The sequence below is a fragment of the Eriocheir sinensis genome, chromosome 31 (assembly GCF_024679095.1).
Source record: "Eriocheir sinensis breed Jianghai 21 chromosome 31, ASM2467909v1, whole genome shotgun sequence".
NCBI lineage: Eukaryota > Metazoa > Arthropoda > Malacostraca > Decapoda > Varunidae > Eriocheir > Eriocheir sinensis.
In genome coordinates this window covers 18,084,048-18,108,641 of record NC_066539.1, presented here as the reverse complement: position 1 = coordinate 18,108,641, position 24,594 = coordinate 18,084,048, and the positions used below count along the sequence as shown (strand labels likewise).

The 24,594-nt window shown below is 37.5% G+C and overlaps 1 protein-coding gene across 2 annotated transcripts; it reads left to right on the top strand.

Annotated features, from left to right (window-relative positions):
* The first annotated feature begins 315 nt into the window (after positions 1-315).
* LOC127005983 (tRNA 2'-phosphotransferase 1-like) lies at positions 316-24,585 on the top strand. 2 transcript variants are annotated; one of them, XM_050875467.1, is made up of 9 exons: positions 316-437; positions 576-798; positions 2,894-3,022; positions 4,097-4,210; positions 7,206-7,434; positions 8,887-8,994; positions 10,167-10,526; positions 10,858-10,963; positions 13,507-13,546. In XM_050875467.1, exons 2-7 carry the CDS (start codon positions 796-798, stop codon positions 10,196-10,198), a joined length of 615 nt encoding a protein of 204 aa, XP_050731424.1. In that variant the 5' UTR covers positions 316-437; positions 576-795; the 3' UTR covers positions 10,199-10,526; positions 10,858-10,963; positions 13,507-13,546. The 2 variants fall into 2 exon arrangements, with proteins under 2 accessions (XP_050731424.1, XP_050731423.1); XM_050875466.1 differs by lacking the exons at positions 316-437; positions 576-798; positions 2,894-3,022; ... (1 more) ...; positions 7,206-7,434; positions 8,887-8,994 and adding exons at positions 16,077-16,218; positions 17,019-17,170; positions 19,051-19,127; positions 20,636-20,824; positions 22,637-24,585 and having other exon boundaries at positions 10,205-10,526; positions 13,507-13,601.
* Positions 24,586-24,594: the final 9 nt, after the last annotated feature.

The window sequence follows — 24,594 nt, the reverse complement described above, 5'->3', positions numbered from 1 at the left end:
AAGGCAGTCCCGTGGCTTAAACTTAGCAATGAGAGACGACACCTGTAACAATAAACTATCAATTAATCAATCAGTCGACAGCCATATGAGGAGGACAAGGAACAAAGTTTAGGAAATGTTTTCTTTGGCTATGAAATCAAGAATAAGGCAAAAACGGTGAAACTGAAGAAAAAAATGTAAAGGAAAATGAAAAGGCAGACCAAAAAAGAACAGAAGAGCACCTGTAGGAAAGAACTCTACGTAGAACACTAATAAAAACACTTCAGGACAAACATTCTTTATATAGTATCTCTTTAAACGATCCTTGCTTGCTTCAAGGTCACAATTAAGAGATACGTGACTGATACCTGTTCTAGTGTTCCCAGGGAGGGCCAGGTCGAACAAGGGAAGGAGAGTAGAGAGGAGATCAAACGCCTAATTTAAGAACACTTATGATGGTACGCACAACACTTCACAGGAATTCACATCTATAGATATATAGACTTTTTGTTTTGCATGGTCACCCGAGAGACGTGATTGATACCTGTATATAGCCCTTCTAGTAGCTTCGTGTTAATTCTTTCTCACCCTTTTAGACGACATATACCTTCTTGATAAAGTAACAATAAGAGAGATACGCGACTGCAGGAGACGTGAAGTAACTAAAAAAAGAGAGCGTAGTGAAATATCTAAATGTGAAGAAGAAAGAAATTCCAAGTCGCCTGCGCTGTGACATCACGATCAAGCTCAAGCTCAGACTGGACAGGGGCAAGGAGTGACGAGGAACTTCACGAACCACCGCTTAACAGGGATTAAATGGTATGTAGATATGATATTCCCGTTGCCGAGTATATATTATCAGGTCACTGGGCTATGGAGAACCAGGTGATGTTGGTTTTCCCACATGATGCAATAAACGTTTCCATATCTTTCCCGATAGAGGCAAGGGAGCCAATTCTCGTGAGGGGTTGTCTCTTAATTAAGGCTTTCAATATGTTATGGTTATTTTCCAAAGGGTTAATGCTGGTACTATTGATGACCCCCTCTGGCAGTTTATTCCTGGAGGTTCTCAGTTCTTGTGGCGTCCTTCAAGGTTGGTTGGTCTGCCAGTGCCTCGGAAGGTCATCCCATGTCTACTCCTATATATGATTTTTATGCATAATCTTAACATGTACTTAATTCTACTTCAATAGGTCAGGTTTTTATGCTGATGTTCACATGCATTGCTTAAGAAATTGCATCATATGGCGCACATCTCAGTATTTATCTAGTTTAACACCCACCTCACTCGAGTTTGATACTGTTGTTTCTGGGTAAAGCATGATTTTATTAACCTTCAGACAGTGGTGGAGTCATATATAGACGTTCCAAAGTTCAGTTAGTCAGTCAGTTTTGTATGGCAGAAATATAACAACACTTCCAGATTGCGGTAGAACCTATGGTAAATATGGAGAATCACTACGCGCTTCCAATATTGCTCCCATGGCATTACTAGCCTTTCCAAGCTATCACATACTGTTGTGTTACTCTAGTTTTACCGGCGCATCAAACATATACTGCGTCTACAAGTGATGATAAGGAATAACAGATAATATTCCTCTCCCCTTCAACAAAATTAAAACACCTGGTAGTGGGGAGGGCTATGAAGACCAGGGAAATTGTGGGGTAAAAGCAGCTATTGCAATGATGCTGTCTACCTGAAATGAAGCGTTTCTGTGCTCTACTTATGGCGAAAATATATGTTTTGTAATTAAAGCCACCAATGGCGCATGATCAATAAATGCATGAAACTTCTCTCTGCTAAGGGACCGAGTGTTTAAGGAAAATGCCCAGTCGCCATTCATCAGCATTTAAAGAGGATAAAAGATGGACGAGATGAGACATTCGTCATTCAGTAAAAGGGGGGGGGGGGGGGGGGAAGAACGGAACCCCTAGGGGGGGGGGCGAGAGGCGAAGCCCCCATTAGCAGGTCGTAAAGTTCGGTTGGAAGAGTTTCAATATATTAAATCTATTATATAGATGATAGTTAAAACATCTATTATGCGGCGTAACTATATTCATGCTACGGTCCTAAGGTCGGCAGTAAGTGTATATAGACGATTTATTTTGGGGAGAGCTACTCTTTAAATAGTGCCGCTGTCTTAGGGATAATGCTCTGATTTTTGATGAAAAAGTGATGTCAGATTTATGTAAAACACATAAAGAACTATCAGAAAAAAATAGTTTTGTCCACTGTAATGATGATATTATAGACACTACTGGAGTTGAGCAGCTGCCTGGACTGCCAATCACCAGTGACAACAATGGTGCAGTGTGAAGTGTCTCTTTATTTATCTTTTTTTTTTTTTTTTGCTTGTAGCGTTGGTAGGCTGCCTGTAGGGGCCTCTTGGGCGACCCCAGCCTGTTAGTGGCGCAGATGAATTTTATTTATCCAGAATTTCCACATATCTGGCAGCTTTGAATCCCCATGGTTGAGGGATAAATGTGATTTACTGTATATTCTTGAATTTGACAAGTTACCTATTTACAATATGTGTTAGCTATTTTATGGGAAGAGCCTAAGGAAAGTCTTAAGAAAATTTTGGCCAGTATTCAGGAAACTCATGTTCTAATTTCTCTGAAGCTGCTGCATACATTTCTACCTTACAAATGGGTTTGGGTTACCTCCCCAACCCTTTTACAAAATCATATGCTATTTTTTTTTAAGTATAAAACTCCCCTTTGTACAAAATGTACCAGAATTTTCAAGGTTATCTTTACTTATATATTTCTTGTATAATATACTGTGAGTAGGAGGTGACTCACAGTTCAGGATGGTCTGCCTCTTATTGCTAACTTTATGCATTTTAAGTTATGAAAAGTTGGCAGTATACATTAGATTGAAGTAATAATATCAGTAATATCTATTTTGAAGGTGGATGTGAAGACTAGCAAAGCCTTGTCTTGGCTACTTCGCCATGGTGCTGAGAAGGAAGGCTTAGTTGTTCATCCTGGAGGTTGGGTGAGATTGGATGATGTGCTCAGCAAGCCGAAATTTAAGAAGGTAAAGACTTTATAGAAGTACATTCATGCACCAAGTTTCATGATATCTTGTTCCACAGATCTGCTTTTCATGGCAACCCCAAAATATTCCATATTAGATTGGCAGAAAATATCAGTATTTTGCCATGAGATTGGAAGCCACTTATCTATTCTCTGCCATCTTGTGTGTAAGAGCTCTCTCCTGTGGTATCCACCCAAGTTCCAGGTCAAAAATTGAAAAAATACGAAAATTGTGAAGAAAAAATATCAGCTTTGTACAGCCTTTGAGCATTGACGTACAAAATATTTCATCAAAATATGCCTTGGTTTTCATAGTACAGTGGAACCTCGGGTCACGAATGCCTCTCGTCATGAACAAATTGGTTCATGAACGAATTTTCATAATAAAAAACGTCTCGGGTGACGAGTGGTGTCTCGAGCTACGAATACGCAAGCCGGCAACATCATTGGGTGACAAGCTGGGAGTATCAGTGGGAGAGCGTCAGTTGCTGTGTAGCTTTCGCTAAATTCACAATCTGGATAGGGACTTCCCTTCCCAACAGTAGCATCTCTACTGATTAATCCTCTTCCATTTCCTCTTGACCCTTTCCATACTGTGACGCCAACGTCTGCGTCACGGATGGAAATGATTAAGCCAGTTTTCTGAATTACATCAAAGTCGGGTCTGCAGCTATTGGCCGCACCCTGGAACTACAGGAATGTGATTGGAAAAGAAGGGCTACAGCAAAGAAGAAACTGAAGAAAGTAAAGAAAATGAAGAAAGATCAGAAAGTCTATGAACCTGAAGGCTTCTAAGCACAAACCTGGCCAGTGCCTCGTGGGCTTTTTTGTTTTGTTGCCCTTGAGCTGTCTCCCTTTCTGTAAAAAAAAAAAAAAAAAAAAAAAAAGAAGAAGTGAGCAGCATTGGGCAGCAATGAGATAATACTTTGCCTCATACTTAGGCAAAAGGGGACCAGGAGCCTGAAAACTGAATGTTTTATGCCTGGACATGATATTATTATTGGAGGTGGAAAAATGATAATATTTTTTTTATAATTTTGTTTTAAATAAATATTCATACATTTTTCTTTTTCAGATAACCATTGACCAGGTGAGAGAGATAGTCGCCAACTGCCCCAAGCAGCGATTTGCTCTTAAGGAAGAAGGAAGTGTCTCATACATCAGGGCCAATCAGGGACATTCCATACAGGTATGTTGTAAGAGTTTCATACATTAATTTTGTAAGTACACTGGGTAAAACAATCATCAGTATACAGGGGTCCAGTGGGGGAGGGCTCCCTTGCCCATCTTTTTGTTTTTTTATGGTGGCTGAGGTGATGCAGATGTGACGCTAGCCTGGCCGAGATTAACCTTTGGAGGCGTCTGTGTGTGGACTCGTGGAAGGTTGTGAGTCTTTCAGACAATCACTTACATCCTTACCTTGCGAATGAGCTCAGGAAGCTGAAAGTGTATATAGGGAGACTATGAGATGAGGAGGCCTGGCAGTGGCACAGTCACTTGACTTGTTCTCAGTAAGTGAAGTGGACATGGAGCAGTCACCCTTTTGGGCTGGTTTACACAGACACGCAGACATGCATGGACTGCCATCAGGACATGGAAACTTCGTTGTTATAGTTTTCCTTTATTCCTACGATGTGGCTTCGGACAAAGAGTCCTCCATTTTGTATGCCGTACATGCCAAGCGTCTCATGAAACTAAGGGAGAAATTGATGACATAATCAAATCACACATCCCAAATTTTCTGGCTCTTTGCACCAAGCCTAAGTCATATATTGTTGCATTCCTAGCTTAAACTATTCTTAACACTCTTACACATAGTATGTGAACACTACATAGCCTAACATTGTGTTGTAACAGAAGTATTAGCAAAAGATACTGCATGACCTCCAGTGCCACGGATTGAATCACCACTCCGTCGCACTGAATAAGCATTCTATGCACTTACAAGCGACAGACCCGCATACCCAAACAATTGAGTGTCGGTGGTTGTGCGTAAGCGTTCTTAACAGCACCTATGTTGTCTTGTAATAGCACCATACAAGTTTACCCTTATAACACCATATAAATTCCTTACATATTAATATTTTACATAATAACTGAAGTATATTGATACCACAGTTACAGTAAGAGTGTTGTATGTAACTGACATTTTTTTTATTTTTTTATTTATTTATTTTTTTTTTTTACATCTTCACCAGTGGCGCCAGTAGGCTTGTTTTTGGAGCGGCCTGATGGTATGGCCCAGCCCGTTGTGGCGCAGGCAATGTTTATAGTGGGTAATAAAAAAAGTTATTGGACAACTGATAATTGGTAACACATAGTATATTCCAATAGTAGTGTGAGATTTAACCACACCACTCGCAGTCAATGACTGGGAGCTGCTAATCAAATGAAGACTTAACAGTGGTAAACAAACCTCTAGAGCGAGCAGGTCGTTTTCCACATGGTGCCATTGCTACAGTATTGTGTACATGTGTATTGAATGCAGTAGATATATATTTTTTTTATCAGTACCAGTTTCTTACAATTTTGAATTTGCTGTAATTTTTTTATATATGGTTTTATATATATTTCTTTGATTGTATATTGTAAAGTAACCACTCTGCAACAAAATGTTTGATAAGGTATTTGAGATTTGTGTATATTTTATATATATATTTTTTCCCCAAAGAGGTTATTTTGACCCCCCCCCCCCCCAAAGAAAAAACAAGAAAAATGAAATATTCTATAAAGAAAATCTGCTCCCTCCATACTTAATTTGATTGCAGTATTCAGTTTTCCAATAAGTTCAGAGGTTATGAAGTTACAACATCATGTTTCCAAATAAGTTATGTTTTGAAAAATCGCGATCCGAAGGTTTATTGTCACCATAAATTTTCGAAATATTCAGTTATCAAGCAAACTTTGTATATGTGTTTTATAAGCTGTATTTACATTACATGACACTACTTGAATTCATCTGGCTCCTGGTCCCCTCCCATTATTGGGATATTACGCACTAAAAAGTGTGGGTCTCATGGGTGCCTCCCCACTCATAGTCACCAGGTCATGAATTCAAAATCCTCCTGCTTTGTAGTTTTTTTTCCCTTCCTTCGTGGCTTTCTTTTGCTGTCTCTTCTTTTTCTTGTTCTTGCATGCCATCTTACTAATCTCTGTTCTTCTGTTTTGCCTTCTCAATACTTCCAAGAAGGGGTGGGAGTTACACAACCACAATTAGGTCTGGAGATTGGCGTCTCTGTAGGGCGATTGGCAACTCTGGCAGTCATAGGGAAATTTCCCTAAATAAATATATTCTACAAATTTACACATTTCAATGAATAAAAGCCTAAAAAACTTATAGAAAATGAAGATGCTGTTACACTGTCATGTGGCGCGCTTGGCTGGGGGTCACAATAAGTCAATAATGACAGTAATTACTGAGGAAGGTCAAAATCACTTTACCACAATCATCCTTGAAACCTTAGTTATCTTCCTACGCTAAAATAAGAAAATGGAATATTTTTAAGGTAAAATTGTAAAAATTGCATGACAATATACTTATATTTGGTTGGTGTTGAGTTAAACAAGTCCATTAATAATTATACACTCATCAACTGTACAGTGAAATGAAAACTTAACTGTTTTCAATGAATATACAGACCTGTGCATTAATCCTTTATTTCTTGATGTAAGATGCTCTAAACACTGGTCACTTTCAGCCCATGCAAACCTCCTATTGTCATGGTCAGGTTTATCACTGGTAACTGACAAAGGGAGTGCCTAAAGATTGCTCATTAATCTCTCACATCTTGGAAGTAATTATACATTACATACACACTTGCTTCTTCACTTTACTGTAGCAGACTAACACTACATAGTCAACTGTTTCTTGTGGCATGATGCATGGACATACAGATATTTGAGTAGTTGTTGAACCTTTCCTGTGCCATTGACTTTGAGCCACATGACCTATCTGAACCTTTGAACACAATATTTGAGCAAAAATTATATTGATAAATGAAAAGTGAACATACATATCTTTTGGTGTAATTATTATTTTTATATTTAGAATAGTGGTCCATTTAGAGTAGAAATAATGTAGTAAAACTTTTAGGCAGCATAAAGTGTAATGATACCAGGTAACATTACTTAATTACTGATAACAGTAGTTAAGAAGATTTTATAATCTTGAAACTTGTTTCTAGGTTGAAGATACAGACTTGGAGGAAATTACATCCGAATCTTTAGTTCCCCATGTGGTGCATGGGACGTACTTCCGCCATTGGAACAGCATCAAGCAGCATGGTCTTTCTCGCATGAACCGGAGACACATACACTTTGCCGTGGGCCTCCCTGGAGAAGAAGGTGTCATTAGTGGTATGAGATCATCATGTCAGATCTACATCTATATTGATCTGAAAAAAGCTCTGGCAGGTAAGATGAATATTGAGAAATGAGGGCAAAATTAATCAATAAAATATTATGCACTGTTTTTATGAATCTGAATCTCGGGGACCTAGATTTTGTTTGCTGTTTTTACTTGCAATATTTAACCTTAATGTAGCTAAAAGTTGGGGTTTGATCAAGTTGTATTTGCATAAACAATTACAGTTCTGATCGTGTTCTCTGGAAATTCCTCCATAGGTATACACACTATAATACTTTCCAGTTTCCCCTATTTATGCACTCCTGCAGCATTAACATATGCTTTCCTGCTTCTCATTTATTTCCTGAACCAGTCAGTTCATTAGAATGGTAGTCTACCAGTCACACTGTTGTTCTGTTTGTATTGTCATTCACCTCCCAACCACTATTCTATATCTTGATATAAGCTGCCTCATATCCTTCACTCCTCCTTTCACTGTTGTATGTTTCCTGTCTTTCTCTACTTTTACTTTCATGTCTCTATTCATGTACCTCAAAATTTCTTGGATTTAGGTTATTTGGTCTGGGCCCTGACTTATAAAGAAATTAGGCTTTTGACATATGTCTCGTCTCAGAGGTGAGTTTTCACCATAGCTGGGGCTCCAGCTGCCACGGGCAGTAGGGAATGTAAAGTTGCCAATGACGGCGAGATCAATTATCTCATGAAAATTAATGGGTAAGAATACTTTAAAATGGTAAAAGAATTGAATAGAAGTATGTCATATCCATTATAATAGGGTTTTGTTAGGCTATAGTGAGCGTTTGAATGTAAAACGATTTTGATGAGGCACACTGGCTGTCTGGCAACACCCGGCAGTGTTTACATTTGAAGGTCGATGCCTCAGACGAAGACCCAGGACTTATGCCTGCCCGGGACCAACTTTAGCTACTCGTGCTGCGTCTCAGATTAACACCCAAGATATAGGTTTCCACAGGGCCGGTTTGGGCTCTTAAGACGAGCCTGAGATGAATTGTTAGCTTTATAAGCATGGCCTGTATGGGCCCTGAGATGCTACCTGTTGATTCTATCCTCTCCCATATCATAACTTCTTTTCAGTATCACCTAACCCAGTTGACAGAGAGCCATGGGGATATTGCTCATAGGGGACATTCCAATTTACTCCAGATTAGAAATCTCTTGGTTTAGTAATTCATTTACTTACATAGAAGCTCTTCCCTACTTTCAAAGACTGGTCTACTTCATACATGTATATGTATCCCTTTCCTGGGATCTTTTCTGAAGGAGGCAACCACAAAGTTCATGCCTTGAGCAAGTTGATGGATCCTGAAGGGTGGTGCTTGATGTGGGACAGGAGCCTGCTAGGAGATTTGCTTGAATGGACCCCAGGGACTGGCAGGGGTCAGTTTGGATAGAGATAATGTACCCCCTGGCATATGTTTCCATTGATTGACTGACTGGGTGTTATCAAGTTAAATTTGATGCATTATTTTCTTCTGTAGATGGGTTCAAGTTCTTCAGATCATCCAACAATGTGATACTCTGCCCTGGAGATGATGTTGGTTACCTCCCTCCACAGTATTTTCTCAAAGTGGTTGACAAGAAATCAGGTAAGTATCTTTCCAGACAAAATTTTAAGGAAGAAAGAAAAAATGAATGTGACATGTCATTTTTAGAACTATGCAAATTCACTTTAGAGGTGTCTTGGTTCTCCCCATTCAAACAGTTGTCATAGTACAATCACACCTCAGTTTATGAGTTTAATTCATTCTGGAATTTTGCTCGCACACCAAAATGAATTTCCACATTGAAACTAATGCAAATCCTATTAATGCATTCCATATCTCAATTTTTTTTATTTTTATGAAAATCATTTTACATGTTGTTTTATACAGTATTAAAGTAATTTTACTAACAAATAGCAATAATAAGTAATATAAAACACATTCAATGTGTTTTATGACATATGGCAATGCTGTACAAGGGGATCCCCTACGCTGAACGCCCCCACAACCGCCAGACTATAGGTAACCGGGGCACTGTAATACACGCCTCCAACAATGGCCTGGCACTAGTACAGTCGTGGTGGTTGGATTAGTTTTCTGTCTCAGGCAAAGGTAGTGGTCCCAAAGAGTAGCCTACAGTCATACCTCGGTTTACGAGCTTAATTCGTTTCGGAATTTTGCTCGCAAACCAAAAAACTCTTGAACCAAAACGAATGTATACTGTAGTGCTGAAAACACAAAGATCGCACACTAGAGCACAAAGTAAGTGGAGATGAGAGCACGGGTCTACCTCTGCGAGTGTACAGTGTGGACTGAGACCCCATTCCCGTTGTTTTCTGCTTTGAGTGCTCCCGTCTTACAGTGAGCAAAGGGAACCCACACTCACGTCTTCGACTTTTACAAACAAGATGCTTGTACACCAAGTCACAGCTTGTAAACCAAGTCATTTTTAGTTTTTTTTTGTTCGTTCATCGAAACATTCATAGTTTTTATTTTTTTATTTTATTTTTTAGTTTTTTTTTACGTCTTGGCCTATTGCACCGGTAGGCTTCTTCCCGGTGGATCCTGATGGTCGGTCCAAGGCTTCTTGCCGGTGGGGCCTGATGGTCGGCCATATATATTTCCATATTAATTATTCATTTTACATTTTTGGACTTCATTTTGTGTACATTTTCATTTCAGAATGTAGGTCCCCTTAATGATGATTATTAGTATATATGTGAATAAAAATGAATATATGAAAACTTTTCAATAATACAATGACATTTTCTTTACAGGGAAGGATGTACTAGAGACTGACTTGCAGTAGTGTTGTCACTATGAACATTGAGAAAATATGTACATTTTCTGATGAACTTGTGCATTAGAAAATATAATGTAATTGGAATGAGGATGCTAGAAACTATTTATTAATGAGTGTGTAAGAACTGCTGCAGCAACTATTTTTGCTTCCACAATGGAAAAGGCAAATACTTCAAAAATGAACTGGACTCGAAAGTGCGTAGAATGTGATGTGAATTTTTGCATCAAAGATGCGTTTGTTCTCCATCTCTTAGGGAAACGACACCAGAAGAAAGTAAGGAAAAGAGACAAATCTCACTTGAATGATGTGAGAGAAAGAACTATGGGTGTGACAGGTAAGCTGAGATACAGTGGTAGAAATGTCTTATCTGTCTATTCAAATATTTCTCATTTCCTTCTTTATCCCTTGGAAGCCGGGGTCTCTAGGTGAGTTACTCATTCTCCCTCTTCATATATACTACCTTTGTTGCCATAGTAAGCACACTTCTTCCACTTCTGTCTCCAATTTCTCTCATTTTATTCTTAAACCTTAGTGGCCCATTTCACCAATGGCCTCTCAGCAGGGGAGTCAACTTTAGGGCCTCAAGCATTTGTAAAATGTAAATAATGTGAATATGCAATAGCAGTGCCCCATTCAGATTCAAGATCCTTTTCTTTTTTTTCCAGTGAATGGCAAGGTTGCTGTTGAGAAGATTGTAGAGTTTTTTGTGGACTATGGAGTCACCAGTGCTTCTCATCATGGAAACACTGTTTTTATTGAGTTTGATACAGTGTAAGTAAATTGTCATATGTTTTCTGCTGCACCATTCTTCTCGTGTGAAATTGTGAACCTAAATTTCTTGGATTTTGGAATTTTTGAACAATGTTCTGGATAATAGAAATACATCATGTCATGCCGTTGGGGGAAATAAAACTATTATTATTATTATTACCAGATGCCAGCTGCTATTCATGGCATCTGCCATTTAGCACAGAGGCAATATTATATTTTGTTGCACTCGACTGTGACTACTAGTTTGGTGCACTTTGAACCAGCAGTTATCCATAATGAGTACTAACCACTGCAGAACACCTTTTTTCAGAAACTGACTCCTTATTTTCAGGGTCTGCCAGTATGTACTTAGTGCACACAATGGCTGTATTGTTTTTCTTGCCCAAGGCTATAAGCATGAATTAATGCACTTTGTTAATATTATTTCATATAATTATTGCAATCAGCAAAGACTTTTTAAGGGTCCATAGTAGATTTTTGGAAGGTGTTAATTACAAATCATCATAGCCTTTTGTGAATTTTCCTCAAAATTTGTTACCATAAGATACTTCATTAGGTGAAGTTTCATCCTGATATCTATGAAAGAATAAATAAGAAAAATAATAATCATGTAAAATACAGTACTTTACATATTGACACGTTCCTTACTAAGTATGAGTCAAAATCATTCACACTTAAGTTTTATGTATACTAGAAGAGTTAGTCTTCACTGCTTATTTGCTACTTTTCCCAAAAAATAATGATATACCTCTAAAACTGATTAATGAAAAGTTATATTCCCAACATAATGAATAATAGAATTTTCAATTTTTTTGTTATTAATATCTGAAAAAAGTAAGTAATAATATTTGTAGAAAATCCATTCATAAAAATGCACAAAAAAAGATCAAAGAAATCGGTTGATAAATAAGAAAGTTACCCTGATGGGAAGGCGCGAACCTATGTTTCGAGAAAATGAGGCTTAAAGCTGTGGGAGTGTCGCTGCCCGGCTAATGCGCCCCAGAGACAAATGTGCCTCCAGGCCCTTCTGTAGCTGTTTTCTTCTTACCTTCCTCTTGATTGGCTTGCCCATTTTGCAGTTTTCCTCCATGAGGTATTTGTAGTTCTTCTCAGTGAAGGGCACTCCCAAACTACTGCACAGGTCACTGGACAAGTATCCACTATTGAAGGACACATCCTGTGCAGTAGCAAAGTCCAGCATTTCCTTGGTGGCATTTTTATGCTTTTGGCATCAACGCCATATTCTGTGGTGCAGTGACTCATTGAGATTTTGTGTCTTCCCTCTGAGACGACGCATCATCACATCATCAGTTGTTAGCCTTTTGTGGACATCTACTAGTCTCAGTCCTTCGGATCCAACATTGCGCATCTCATTAGCAGTTGTAGCCTGGGATGGTGAACGTGATGCCTCAAAAATTTCATGATTCCTCTTACGATCTCTTGCCTTATACTCCACCCATCTTCAGAAGAAGTGAGGATTGTGTATATGGCAGCAGTATTGAAAAAGTGAGGGATGATAAAGGATCACAGAGTGCGACACACCCTCCTCTGTGACGAGCATGTGCCTGGCCATGACTCACAGTGTGCAGGCAGCCGCTTCAAGGTTGTTGCCATACTCTCCAGTAAAAATAAAATAAAAAAATCTTTAAAAATTCTAGAAAAAATCGAAGAGAAACGGAAGTTTCTCATATGTCACCGTGGACCTTTAATCACGCGCTGAGCATATGGGTTGCTTTAAATGCTGTGCAGAGGCATTTAAATTGCTCTCAGACCTATAACACTCTGCCAAGGTATTGCCAAAGTGTTGGTGAATTACTTGAACCTAAAACCAAAAAAACACCATATTTGCTCCAAAATCGCTAAAAAAAATCTGCCATGGGCCCTTAAGTATTTTTGAGGAATGAGTATTTTTTGGATGTTGAGTGGAATTCATGGGCCGTCCGTCCACCAGGTAGCGGACAGAGCAGCAGTCTTGTTTTGATGTGTCTAGTTGTGAGCACGAGGACAATGCACTTAGTGTCAACACTTATCCATTGTTAGTATTGATATTTTTTGTGACTAATGATTTCAAAATTGACCTGTGTAAAAAGAATGTACATTTGAATATATGTAATAACATTGAGCTGATTAAAAAGCTTCATATTGTTTGCTATGAGATCTGTATAGTTCATTTTTTCTCTAAATATTGATTGGGAAAAATCTAGACTGCAAGGTTTTAGGATAACCCTTTCCCCAAATAGCTTGTGGACTGGGGAACTTTCTAAACTGAATTTTGGTGGAGGGCAGCACTCTATTCAATCCCTTGGCATAAAAGAAACAAAAATGCTCATTTGCTTCACTCACACAGTGAAACCACGCAGGTCGTGTGTGTAAAATTATGGACAAAGCTTTTCAACCTGCATCTGCTAGGGTCACAAAAATTCCTTTGACATTATTTGGATGTTTCATTTATCTTTCGGGGCCTTGGTTGAACTGATGTGGATTAGAGAGTTTTCTGTATATTACTCATCTCTGAAAATGACAAACTTCCTTTTTATTTTCAGGGAGGCAGCTCAGAAAGTCATAAAAAAGAAGAACTTTAGAATTCGCACAGCATCTCTGCGTGTGTTTCCCTTTAGGCCCAGAGCCCCACCAGAAGGTAGGGTGCAAGTATTTTCCTTTAGCTAAATATCTGAAATTAAGTTTAACAATAATAGTTACGATGACAAAGCCTTTCATTTCTGTAAAAGACGTGTGCCTGCATCATAAATCTTTTGCATCTTATACGTCTCCCATTCAGCTGTGTCATGTTCATCCTCTATCTTTTTTAATGCAATCTACTCTTTTTCTCACTTTCATAGGATCTCACAAGTGTAGCTCCTTTCCTATATATCACAACTAACACACACACACACACACACACACACACACACACACACACACACACACACACATCAAAGGTCCCAGCAGTACCCAGAGATTGACTAAATGAGCCTTACTCTAATCGGGAGAGTACTGCTGGCGATGGTGAGTCCAGCTTGTGATCAGGCCGTGGTGAATTACACACATGCACGCACGCACACACACACGCACCACTCCGTGGCGCAACTGGTTAGAGCTGTTACAACTGCTGGACCTCCATCTTTAAAATTCATTAAGGTTTTGAAATATTCTCCATCTCTCTTTCACAGCTTCCCCATCTTTGAACATCTTTCTATTCTCATCCGTAACATCATTTATTTTACTTGGGGAGATATTTTCTGCATTTGTTTTGTCCTTTACTTCTCTCCAATATGCTCCAATATGATTTTCTGTTTCCTTTATATTTTTCACTTAGTCTTTTTCCAAAGTCTTCATCAACTCTCTTCTGACTTTCTTTTATTGCTTGTTTTACTTTCATTTTGCATTCTCTATAGTTCTTTTTCCTTTCCCATTTTTACTTGCTCAGCCACATTTCTTTCTTGAGTTTTCTTAAAAGGTTCCCTCTTCTCTTTTACTATCCTCTTTATCTCTTCTGCCCACCCCACCATGAATTTCCTTTTCTTTTTCAATCCCTCACCACTTTCATCCCTAACACTTTTTTTTATTGTAGTTAATCCTCTCGTCCACCGTAAGTTTCCAATAAGTTTCTGTTCCACTCACCGTCAGGCCCGACCAGCCTGACCGGCCTTTTTTTGCCGCCCCGATACTCTACATTCCTGGACGTATTTTACCCTCACAGATATATCGTACCCCAATAAATTTGGTATCAGTGGCTTCATAAAGACTTGTACTTGAACATGCACAAATAAAAAGAGGGAAATATATATATATATATATATATATATATATATATATATATATATATATATATATATATATATATATATATATATATATATATATATGTATATATATATATATATATATATATATATATATATATATATATATATATATATCTATATATATATATATATATATATATAGCTATATAATATATATATATATCGCTTATAGTCAAGTCTCCTATAATTGTAGACAATATAAAATAAAGTACCAACTCTTCCCCACTCGCTAGCTCCAAATTTTGTGGGCCAATTTTTTTAGCCGAATATGTTTCGAAGCAAAATTTAGTGAGGATTCTTAGGGTATCCTCAAAATCCTCATGTGCCTATTAGTTCCTGAGTTACACTAAGAAAACTGTATTTTTTTCCTCTCCCGTCAGAGTAGGCTAACAAATAAAAATCGCTCCACACTCCTTAGAAAGGTTGCCATATGTTACCATTAAGAAACTTATCCCAACAAATGATGCTCCAAATTTGACGCACTTTCACTGAAAACTTAATTTTTAATCAATTTTTTAAACTTTTATTACGCGTTTCGCGTCATCGTGCGCCAGGACCTTTTACCTTTGATGATGTGAAACACGTCATGGTGTGCGAGAGGGTTAACATTACTTCTTTAAATGTTCCCAAAACTTCTTCAATATCTGTACTATCTTTTACACTTTCCCATTTTTCACTTAAGGCCTCTGCCATTTCATGTTTATACTCATCTTTTATTTCTTTTTCCTGTAACTTTTCTATCTTCAATATTTTCTTTTTTACTTCACCTTTCTTTTCAAACTCATACTTTTCCTTCAGCCTTAATTTTGTCAGGACTGCAAGATGGTCAGAGTCATCGAACATTCCTCTTACTACCTTTGAATCACAAATATCCTTTCTAAGTCTTCCACCTACTGCCACATAATCAATCAATCCTTTTTGCTCATAATCTTCCCTTCTCCTCCGTGTGTATCGGTGGATATTCTTGTGCTGAAAGAAAGTGTTCGCTAGGAACAGGCCCCTCTCAGCACAGACGTTCTCCAGCCACTCTCCATTTTCATTCTTTCCAGGTATCCCCCATTTTCCAATCACATCCATCGCACATTCATCAACCACTTTAGCATTCATATCTCTCATCATAATGAGTTTCCTTTCTTTCTCAAAACTCTTCAAACTCTTCATAGTGTCATCATTAAATTATTTGCTAGATTTCTTCACAGTAAATGGCAGTTACAACAATATAATCTCTAAATATTTTCAGGTTATTAGTTTTAAGAGAGTTATATATTTGAAAAACATAATTTTATCTGTTTTATTCCAACCAACAGAATTTACTCTGCGCCTAAGTCAGTATCTGAAAAACTGTCTCTCCCAGCCGGTAACTGGAGGCCAACTGGATAAACATATTAGCTTCTTAATCAAGGAGATTGAGCTCAAGCCCAGGGAATTTCAAGCCAGAGAATCCCTCAGGTAAATATTTTATTCATGTAAAACCTGCAGAGGACATTATTGCCTTATCAGAGACAAAGTTATGTACATCTCTTTATAAGTAGTAGTTCACACTTGCTGCCAATCTCTTCATAGATCAACATCTGAAAAAAAGGTTCAGCCACTTCCCCTTCCCAAAGAAAAAAAAGATTTCCAAAATACTCACTTTGCAATAAAAATCAAGTGTTACTATGCCATAGGAGGTTGCTGCTGTGCTCGGAGATTTTTCTTGGCTTTCCAAGGACCTGGGCACCTGCTATTCATATTAATCAATTCAAATGTCTGGTTTATAATGACCTTTCCTATGTTTATGATTCAGGTTTGGGGTTGGTTAAATAAATATTTAACAAATCAGTTGCCACTGAAGACAGTAGATCCCACAGGTGCCCTAGCCTGTTAAGGGTTTGGCGTCTAGTGAATAGGTGGTATGTTTGGCCATGTGGGTACTTGTTCCCTTGGCTCCTGTGCCAGACAGGATTTTTTAGTTGGCAGCATATGTTAATTTTTCTCTCACAGCTCAGTTACCCTAATAAATTACTCATGGTATTATTCCAATGAGGTTCATTTTGGTCTCATTAGGTTCAACTTACCTTGAAGTTAATGATGATTGAGCTTGTAAAATATATATATATATATATATATATATATATATATATATATATATATATATATATATATATATATATATATATATATATATATATATTTATATTTAGTTGTTTAGTTATTTTTGTTTGTTTTGTCTTTATTTATTTTATTTCTTAGTGTTTTATTATTTACAGGAGGGGTATTGTCAACTACCTGTTAACATATTTCCCTCGAGTGCAAGGGTATATTTTTGGATCTTCAGCCAACAACCTTGGGTTTTCTGGATGTGATATTGACCTGTACATAGACTGTGGAGTGTACCCATGGCTGGAGGCCAAGACTGAAGGTAGGGGTTCTTATTTAAACCATACATGTATAATAAAATGTCACTTTATTGTGAATATTTGAAATTGTCAATTTTCAATCCTATATTCTAAAACATGAATAAGTTGATCACAACTTTTTTCCTTATTACTACAACTTAAATTAGACGAACCATATTTTTACACATTCACTTTTTCACATTTCTTTGAGCTAACATCTGGACAGAGATGCTAGACTACTCAATTTTGATAAACACTTGGTCATTTAAATATCTGCAAAACCTTCCCTATGGGTTTGTGGCCAAGTGTAATATTTATTAGGCCTGTGTTTGCACACCTCAGTGGAAGAATTTATGCCCAAACTCAATGATATATAAAGAACAAAAAGTCATATACTGCCTCAACTCAAGGACAGTGTATCTCATCCTCTTGTTGTACTGAATATTTATAAATGTAATGTATTCATATAATATTTGTATAAGAAATTACCTATTAACAGATTTGCCTTATAATCTTAAATTACCTATTAACAGATTTGCCTTATAATCTTAAATATGATTTGGCATAAAGGTCAGTTCATTATTGCATGACTCAATATAAACCATCTAGTATGGTTTTGTATGCTTTCCTTGAGTCAGAATTGCAGTTAATACTAGCAAAGGCATACACAGCAACTTTGTTGTTGCTTATAGGTTGTTTCTGATTGGCAGAGTGAGCACTATAAAGTCTATTTGTATGGGAAATAGAATGGTATACCATTGTGTTGTGGTATAATTGTGTAATTGATACTGGAAATGTTGTTTACATTATGTTTGTTTTACTTATATTCACTCATCTGTATGTATTTTCTTTGCATCTATTAACAGATACATGTATGATATATTCAGTTATAAGTAGAGAAATGTTGGAAATTTAAATCTCCACCACATAGTAAACACCCATGCCCCTCTATGTTGTATGCCGAACTGTGACTCATTCCATTCTTCCTTGACAGGTGCATGTGTGTGGGGATGCACCACATTTCCTTCACATCACAGCTCCTACAACTTAAGCAGTTTTTATAGTGACATGCTTCCTATGGAGATACAGTACCTCTCTTACACACAGAAATCTATGGTCACAATTCCTACACCAAGAAAGTCAGCGAGTCACAATTCTTACAGTATTCCAGTCAGTCAGTCTACATAGGGGAGAAAAGTCGGGTTCATGTTCAGACGAGTTGAGCCAAGTTTAAGGCTCAACCCAGCACTGTTCTCTCCATTCGTGGGGCAAGGAAGGGCACCAATTTTTCACCAACTAAGTAGAGATAGCATTTTTGGGCTTTGCTCCACTGCGGTCATCCTGGCCAGGCTAGTGGTTCATCTGCCCTGCTGACACACTGCCCTCCTGTGCAGATTGCAATGTGTTACTCTTGTGGTAGCAGCAAATTATAACCCTGTAAAATGTTCCTCTTGCCATACTATCATCATTCCTGCCAGGCTTGAGGTATTCATTTAAAAAGTTCCTTTGAAATGAATGTGCTCATGAAATCCAGTTTTAACTTGTTTTACAGTTTCATTTGATATATCTATGTTGTTAAGAAAAATCCCACAATAATATTCTGCAGCATTTTGTACTCTTTCTTGCATAATGTAACTGTGTTTTTATGCTTGCAGCTATTCTGAACTTGCTGTTTGCATACTTCTATCTCTCCTGCAGCCTTAGTGTACACTATATTTAAGCCCACCCTTGTGCTGTCTAACCCCCTTATGTAGGAGTTAACCAGCACCTTCATTCTTTCATCCCCTAAGTTGGTAAAATCTGAAACAGCCTTCCTTTGTTTTTTTAAAAGGGGGAGTTAGATGCACTCATAAATATCTTCTCTGGCACACAATGTTTTCTAGTACTGATTTTTTTTTTCCAGCTGCATCACGGGAAGAAGCAAAGGACTTAACAATGTTTCTTGCAAGAAAAATTAGACAGTCTGGTAAAGCAGTGAAGGTTCGTATATTTTCATCCTGTAATTTAAAAAGTATCCAGAAACAAAAGCAATGTTGCCAAGTGTTATGGGATTTATATATTCACTTTTCCTTGTTATGAAACAAATCATTCATAGAAGCTATGTATTTTTATAGAATTTAATCAGTAGTAGTTCATAGCTAAAAATAAGAAATATGTTGGTAAAAATTTGGTAATTTCCACATTCTTTACAGTCATAGCAGACCACACTCAAAGTACAGTCAAACCTCAGTTTACGAGTTTAATTTATTCCAGAATATTGCTCACATACCAAAATGTGCGTAAACCAGAACAAATTTCCCCATTGAATTTAATGTAAATCCCATTAATGCGTCCCATATGTCAAAAAATATTTATATAAAAATCATTTTACATGTTATTTTTTACAGAAAGTTATTTTACTTATAAATACTAATGATGAATATGAAATACAAATCAATGTGTTACGGTTGTTACGGAGATTCCCGTAACCACTAGCTAGGTCGAGGGGTAGGCTTCGCCCTGGGGTTTAGCAGCTGCAGTTTCCCTATTCTTGAAGCACTGGAACTACGTTCGACCACCAGTGTGAAGTTAACTCAACGTATCGTCCGAAATGGAGGGTGAATGGGAGTCAGTCATGTCCAGGAGGGCATACAAGATGCCGAGGCTCATCCCCGGTTCTTGTTGCGAGCATAGTATTCACCGTTCCTGTTTTCTTCTTTGCAGTACCATCCCTTTTAACCATCTTTCTGGGGGACATTGTTACAGCACAAAGAACTTTCACTGTAGTGCTGAAAACATGACGAGCGCACGGATGCTATTTCTACAAGTTTACAACGTGGACTGAGACTAGAGCCATCATCTGGCGGTCAAGAATTACTCTAAACCGAGCAAGAATTAATTTTATTTTACTTGAGGAGATATTTTCTGCATTTCTTTTGTTTTTTACTTCTTTCCAACATGATTTCCTGCTCCCTTTATATTTTTCACTTAGTCTTTTTCCAAAGTCTTCATCAACTCTCTTCTTACTTTCTTTTATTGCTTATTTTAATTTCATTTTGCATTCTCTATATATCTTTTTCCTTTCCCTTTTTACTTGTTCAGACACATTTCTTTCTTGAGTTTTCTTAAAAAGTTCCCTTTTCTCTTTTACTATCCTCCTTATCTCTTCTATCCACCATGAATTTCCTTTTATTTTTCCATCTCTCACCACTTTCATCCCGAACACTTTTTTTGTTGTAGTTACCATTATTTCTTTAAATGTTCCAAAAACTTTTTCAATATTTGTATTATCTTTTACACTTTCCCATTTTTCACTTAAGGCCTCTGCCATTTCATGGTTATACTCATCTTTTTTTTCTTTTTCCTGTAACTTTTCTATCTTCAGTATTTCCTTTTTTATATAGCATGATATTATAATTAATTTTGTAATTGATAATAGGCAACTAATGGCATTAAAATGAAAATGTATTGCAAATTCATGATCTTTAAAACAATGATCACTTTTCCAGGTTGAAGCCATTGCCAGAGCCAGGGTCCCTATCGTGAAGTTTCAAGATCGATCAAGCAGGATATTGGTTGACCTCTCCTTTCGAAATGCCATGGCTGTGTACAACACTCAGCTCATCAATCAGTACACAAGAACTCATCCTTTGGTTCGACCCTATCTGATGATGATCAGATATTGGGCAAAAATTCAGGTTGGTATATTAGTAATTTCTGAGTTATTGGTATTTCTGAAAAGGTTGTGTTGACCAGGTGTTTGAGATATTGTGCCAAAATTCTCTGGAGAAGGTAGTATGTCTGAGCTAGAGGTAGTGTGCCACATCAGTCATCAGTGCTCCTTTCTGCTTCTCATTGTTAACTGGTAACAGTGGATGTTTGACGGACAATGTTTGACCGTGTGGATGGACCTTTACAAACAACGCTTGGTGAATTGTGTTAATGTCTCTTATCCTTAGTTGGTGCCGGATCCTCCACTCAGAAATTCTCATACTCTGTAGTTTTAAGTGGTGCTGTTGTGTGATAGTTTTGCCTCATTAACCAATACTTGTAAGGGTTGGGTTTGATAGGTTCAATATGTTGTTGGAAGTGGGTAAGCCAGGAAAGGGGCCAATGTGGGGATGGAGCAAGTGGTACTCTGCAGTAGCTGCCATGCACAAGCCTCCCAAACTCACTCAGCAAGACGGGTACCTCTTTGGCTGACTGGTTAAGGAGTGGCTTCCCATCTAGCCAGGTGCAGGTTTGATCCCTGGCACTGGAAAATCCCTTCCAGGTCTGGATTAATTTTGCCTGTTTTGTGACATGCAGAGGTTGTGTGGATTAATGTGGAAAGTGGAATTCAGGGCAATACAAGTTGGTTTCTGTTTTCTTTGAACTCTATAGAGAGCTTGGGCCACCTATCTTGTTACCCAACACAGGGGAGACACAACAGAACACAGAAGAGGATGCCACTTCTGCCACCACTGTAATGCCATCAAACTCCACATTTCACATGCATCTACACGACCTCGGTGTATCACGAAACACACGAAAAGCTATTCCAGACCTGGAAAGGGTTTTTACCTGCACCAGGGATCAAACCTACGACCAGGTAGATGGGAAACCACTGCCAAAGAGGTACCCCACTTGCTGAGTAAGTTGGGGAGACTTTCCACATCAGGCAGGTCCACTACAAAATCATCATACCAAACAACTCATTGACTCTTTTTATGTGAGTGTGCCATTCATCCGCCACCAGTCATAACAATATGGCATCGTCGCATAAACTAAGGACAATAATCCAGGAAGTAAGGGTACAAAGCAGGGTGGATTGGTTTAACCAATGGTTTAAACCAAGTGGTTTAAACCATGTTTTTTGTTTTTTAAATAAACCCAAGGTTTTTTTTTTCAATATCGGTCATTATATTTTAACTTTGAATGTGGTTCATGGAATTTCAGGTATTCAGGGTAATATATCATTATTTTAGTGTTATATGATATTTATTTTATAAGACTTCAAACATTGTAATATTCAACGTAGGAGAATTTCATTAACATTTTAGGCTTTTAGCAAGGGGATGACTCGCTGTAAATTAGTTTCCATTGAGAAAATGTATGAGATATATATATATATATATATATATATATATATATATATATATATATATATATATATATATATATATAAATATATATATATATATATATATATTTATTTATTTATTTATTTATTTATTTATTATAGGGTGGGTGATAACCCTCGTGTATGCCACTATTCATTAATTGATTGAACTGCAGTAGGTCAAATTTGTGGATGCCATACCTATGGACTATATCATTGTTCATGCTTAACCCTTTGGAATTTTAAGCTCTGGAGCAGTCTTTGCTCTGCTTTTACAGCTTAGTAATGTATTCCATTCATAAAAGGGGAATATTTTTAAGCCTACTGAAGTGAAAGGATAATTGTTTTCTAATTTTATCATTGCTATGCCTCCTCCCTGTAAATACTTATCATTTTTTCTCTTTTTCAGGGTGTCTCTGGTGGTGGTAGACCTTCATTTTTGATAACTAATTATGCCCTGACCATGATGATGTTATTCTACCTGATGTGTAGAAATGATCCTATAGTACCTTCAGTTTCCTGTCTAAGAAGCAATTGGGCTGGCCATATACCAACTTTCATTGGTCCTTGGGATGTTGGCTTTGGCAGTAACGTGAATGAGTGGTTTCAAAGATATCATAATGTGAGTGTAATGGAACTTGTATCAGAGTTTTTCTCATACTTTGGGAAACTGGAAACCTCAAAGTGGGTAATTTCCCCCCTTGTTGGTAGGTTACTTGACAGACATGATATTACAATGAAGTCAAGAAGTCTGCCCCAGTGTTTGGAGACATTCTTGCAGCAGTTTGATGTGATTAAACTTGAAGCTCCTCTTCATATACAAGATCCCTTTGAGCATTGCCATAATTGTACAAAAGGGCTGTCAGAAGTTTCTCTTCTTGAATTTCAAGTTAAATGTAGAAAGGCTGCATTAACATCTGATGCTATCCTTAAAGGGGAACAGACATTAAATGATCTGTTTCAGCCAATTGAAATGACAACAGATGTGATCAGGGATGTATTTCAGACCTCATCACAGGAAGATGAGGATGAAGTCATTACTCTTGATGACTCTGAATTATCTCAAGACTGTCAAGTATTGAGTTCACCTAAAAGAAAAGGCCAGGATGATGACATACTGGCAGGGCCTGAAAACACATCAGATATTGAAATATTGCCCACTCCAAAGAAAGCAGTGGAAGAAATATTACTTGACCCTCAAGAAGCTGATCAGGATATAGAAATTCTGTCTTGTCATGAAGGAGCTTTAGACTCTTTCAAAAGGCAAAAATGTGAAGACAAATCAGAATCTTCCAGAAACCTGAGTGATGATAGTGTCATTCAGTCAGGTACTTCTGCTGATCTTTCTAAAGATACTAAACAAATATTTAATGAGAGGATTGGTATGTCACTTACCAAAGGTGAAGGAAGTAGCTCGTCTGAGCTAAATATGGATAGTATTAATAAACTGCTTCCAGTAGTGGTACACCAGTTGGAGAAATGCTCATCATTCTTTTTGGATTACTCTCAAGTACCAGAATTGAAAATCACACCTGATGGTGATGTTCTGGAATGTGGTGAAAAATTGTTTGATGACAGTGAAATAGGACAAGCTGCTTGTATACTAGTGGAATTTGCACTAAAAAAGTGCTTAAAGATTGAACTTACTCTAGAAAATTCTCTGCCTGGTGAAAAGAGGAAGGCTCTGTTACAAGGTGATGAAACAAGTGCACCAAAGCGCGTGAAAAGTGACGATGGTAAGAGTGCTTCACTACCTGCTAAGTACTTGAAAATTTCCAAATATACATGCTTATCAACACAGGCATTGTGGAATGGTAGAAAGAAGATCTCCAAAAAAGTTGCAAGAAAAGTAAATGAAACTCCTCTCCAGTATGAACTAGCTGTTACAGAAGCTCAGATGGGACAACTCAATAGCTTACAAGGAAACTGTCCATTTGAATTTATAATAGAAGTGTGGCAGGAACTGGATAACCCAAATTTCATACATGTGACTGGAAGTACTTCACAGACAAAGCTTAATCAAAGTATGATGATTCCCATGTTCAGTTACTTTTCTTCACTCTGTAAAAATCTGTTAAAGAAGCTGACTCACCATGTTAAACATAGCATGCACTGATTGGAAATATGATGTAGGTTTGATTGAGGCCATATATCTCTAGTATTCTCTTTTGTATTTTATATCATAAAGAATGATCTACAGTGAGGTGATTCAGTTCCATTTTTGGAATTAGGAAGTAGCTAAAATGAAGTGACAAAGGCAATTAAGTACTTTTATATTTATTGATGGTTGTAAAATAGTTATGATAAACTATTTTGTTAAACAGCTGTGAATCATATTGAATATATTGCTGCAACTTTTTTGTTCAT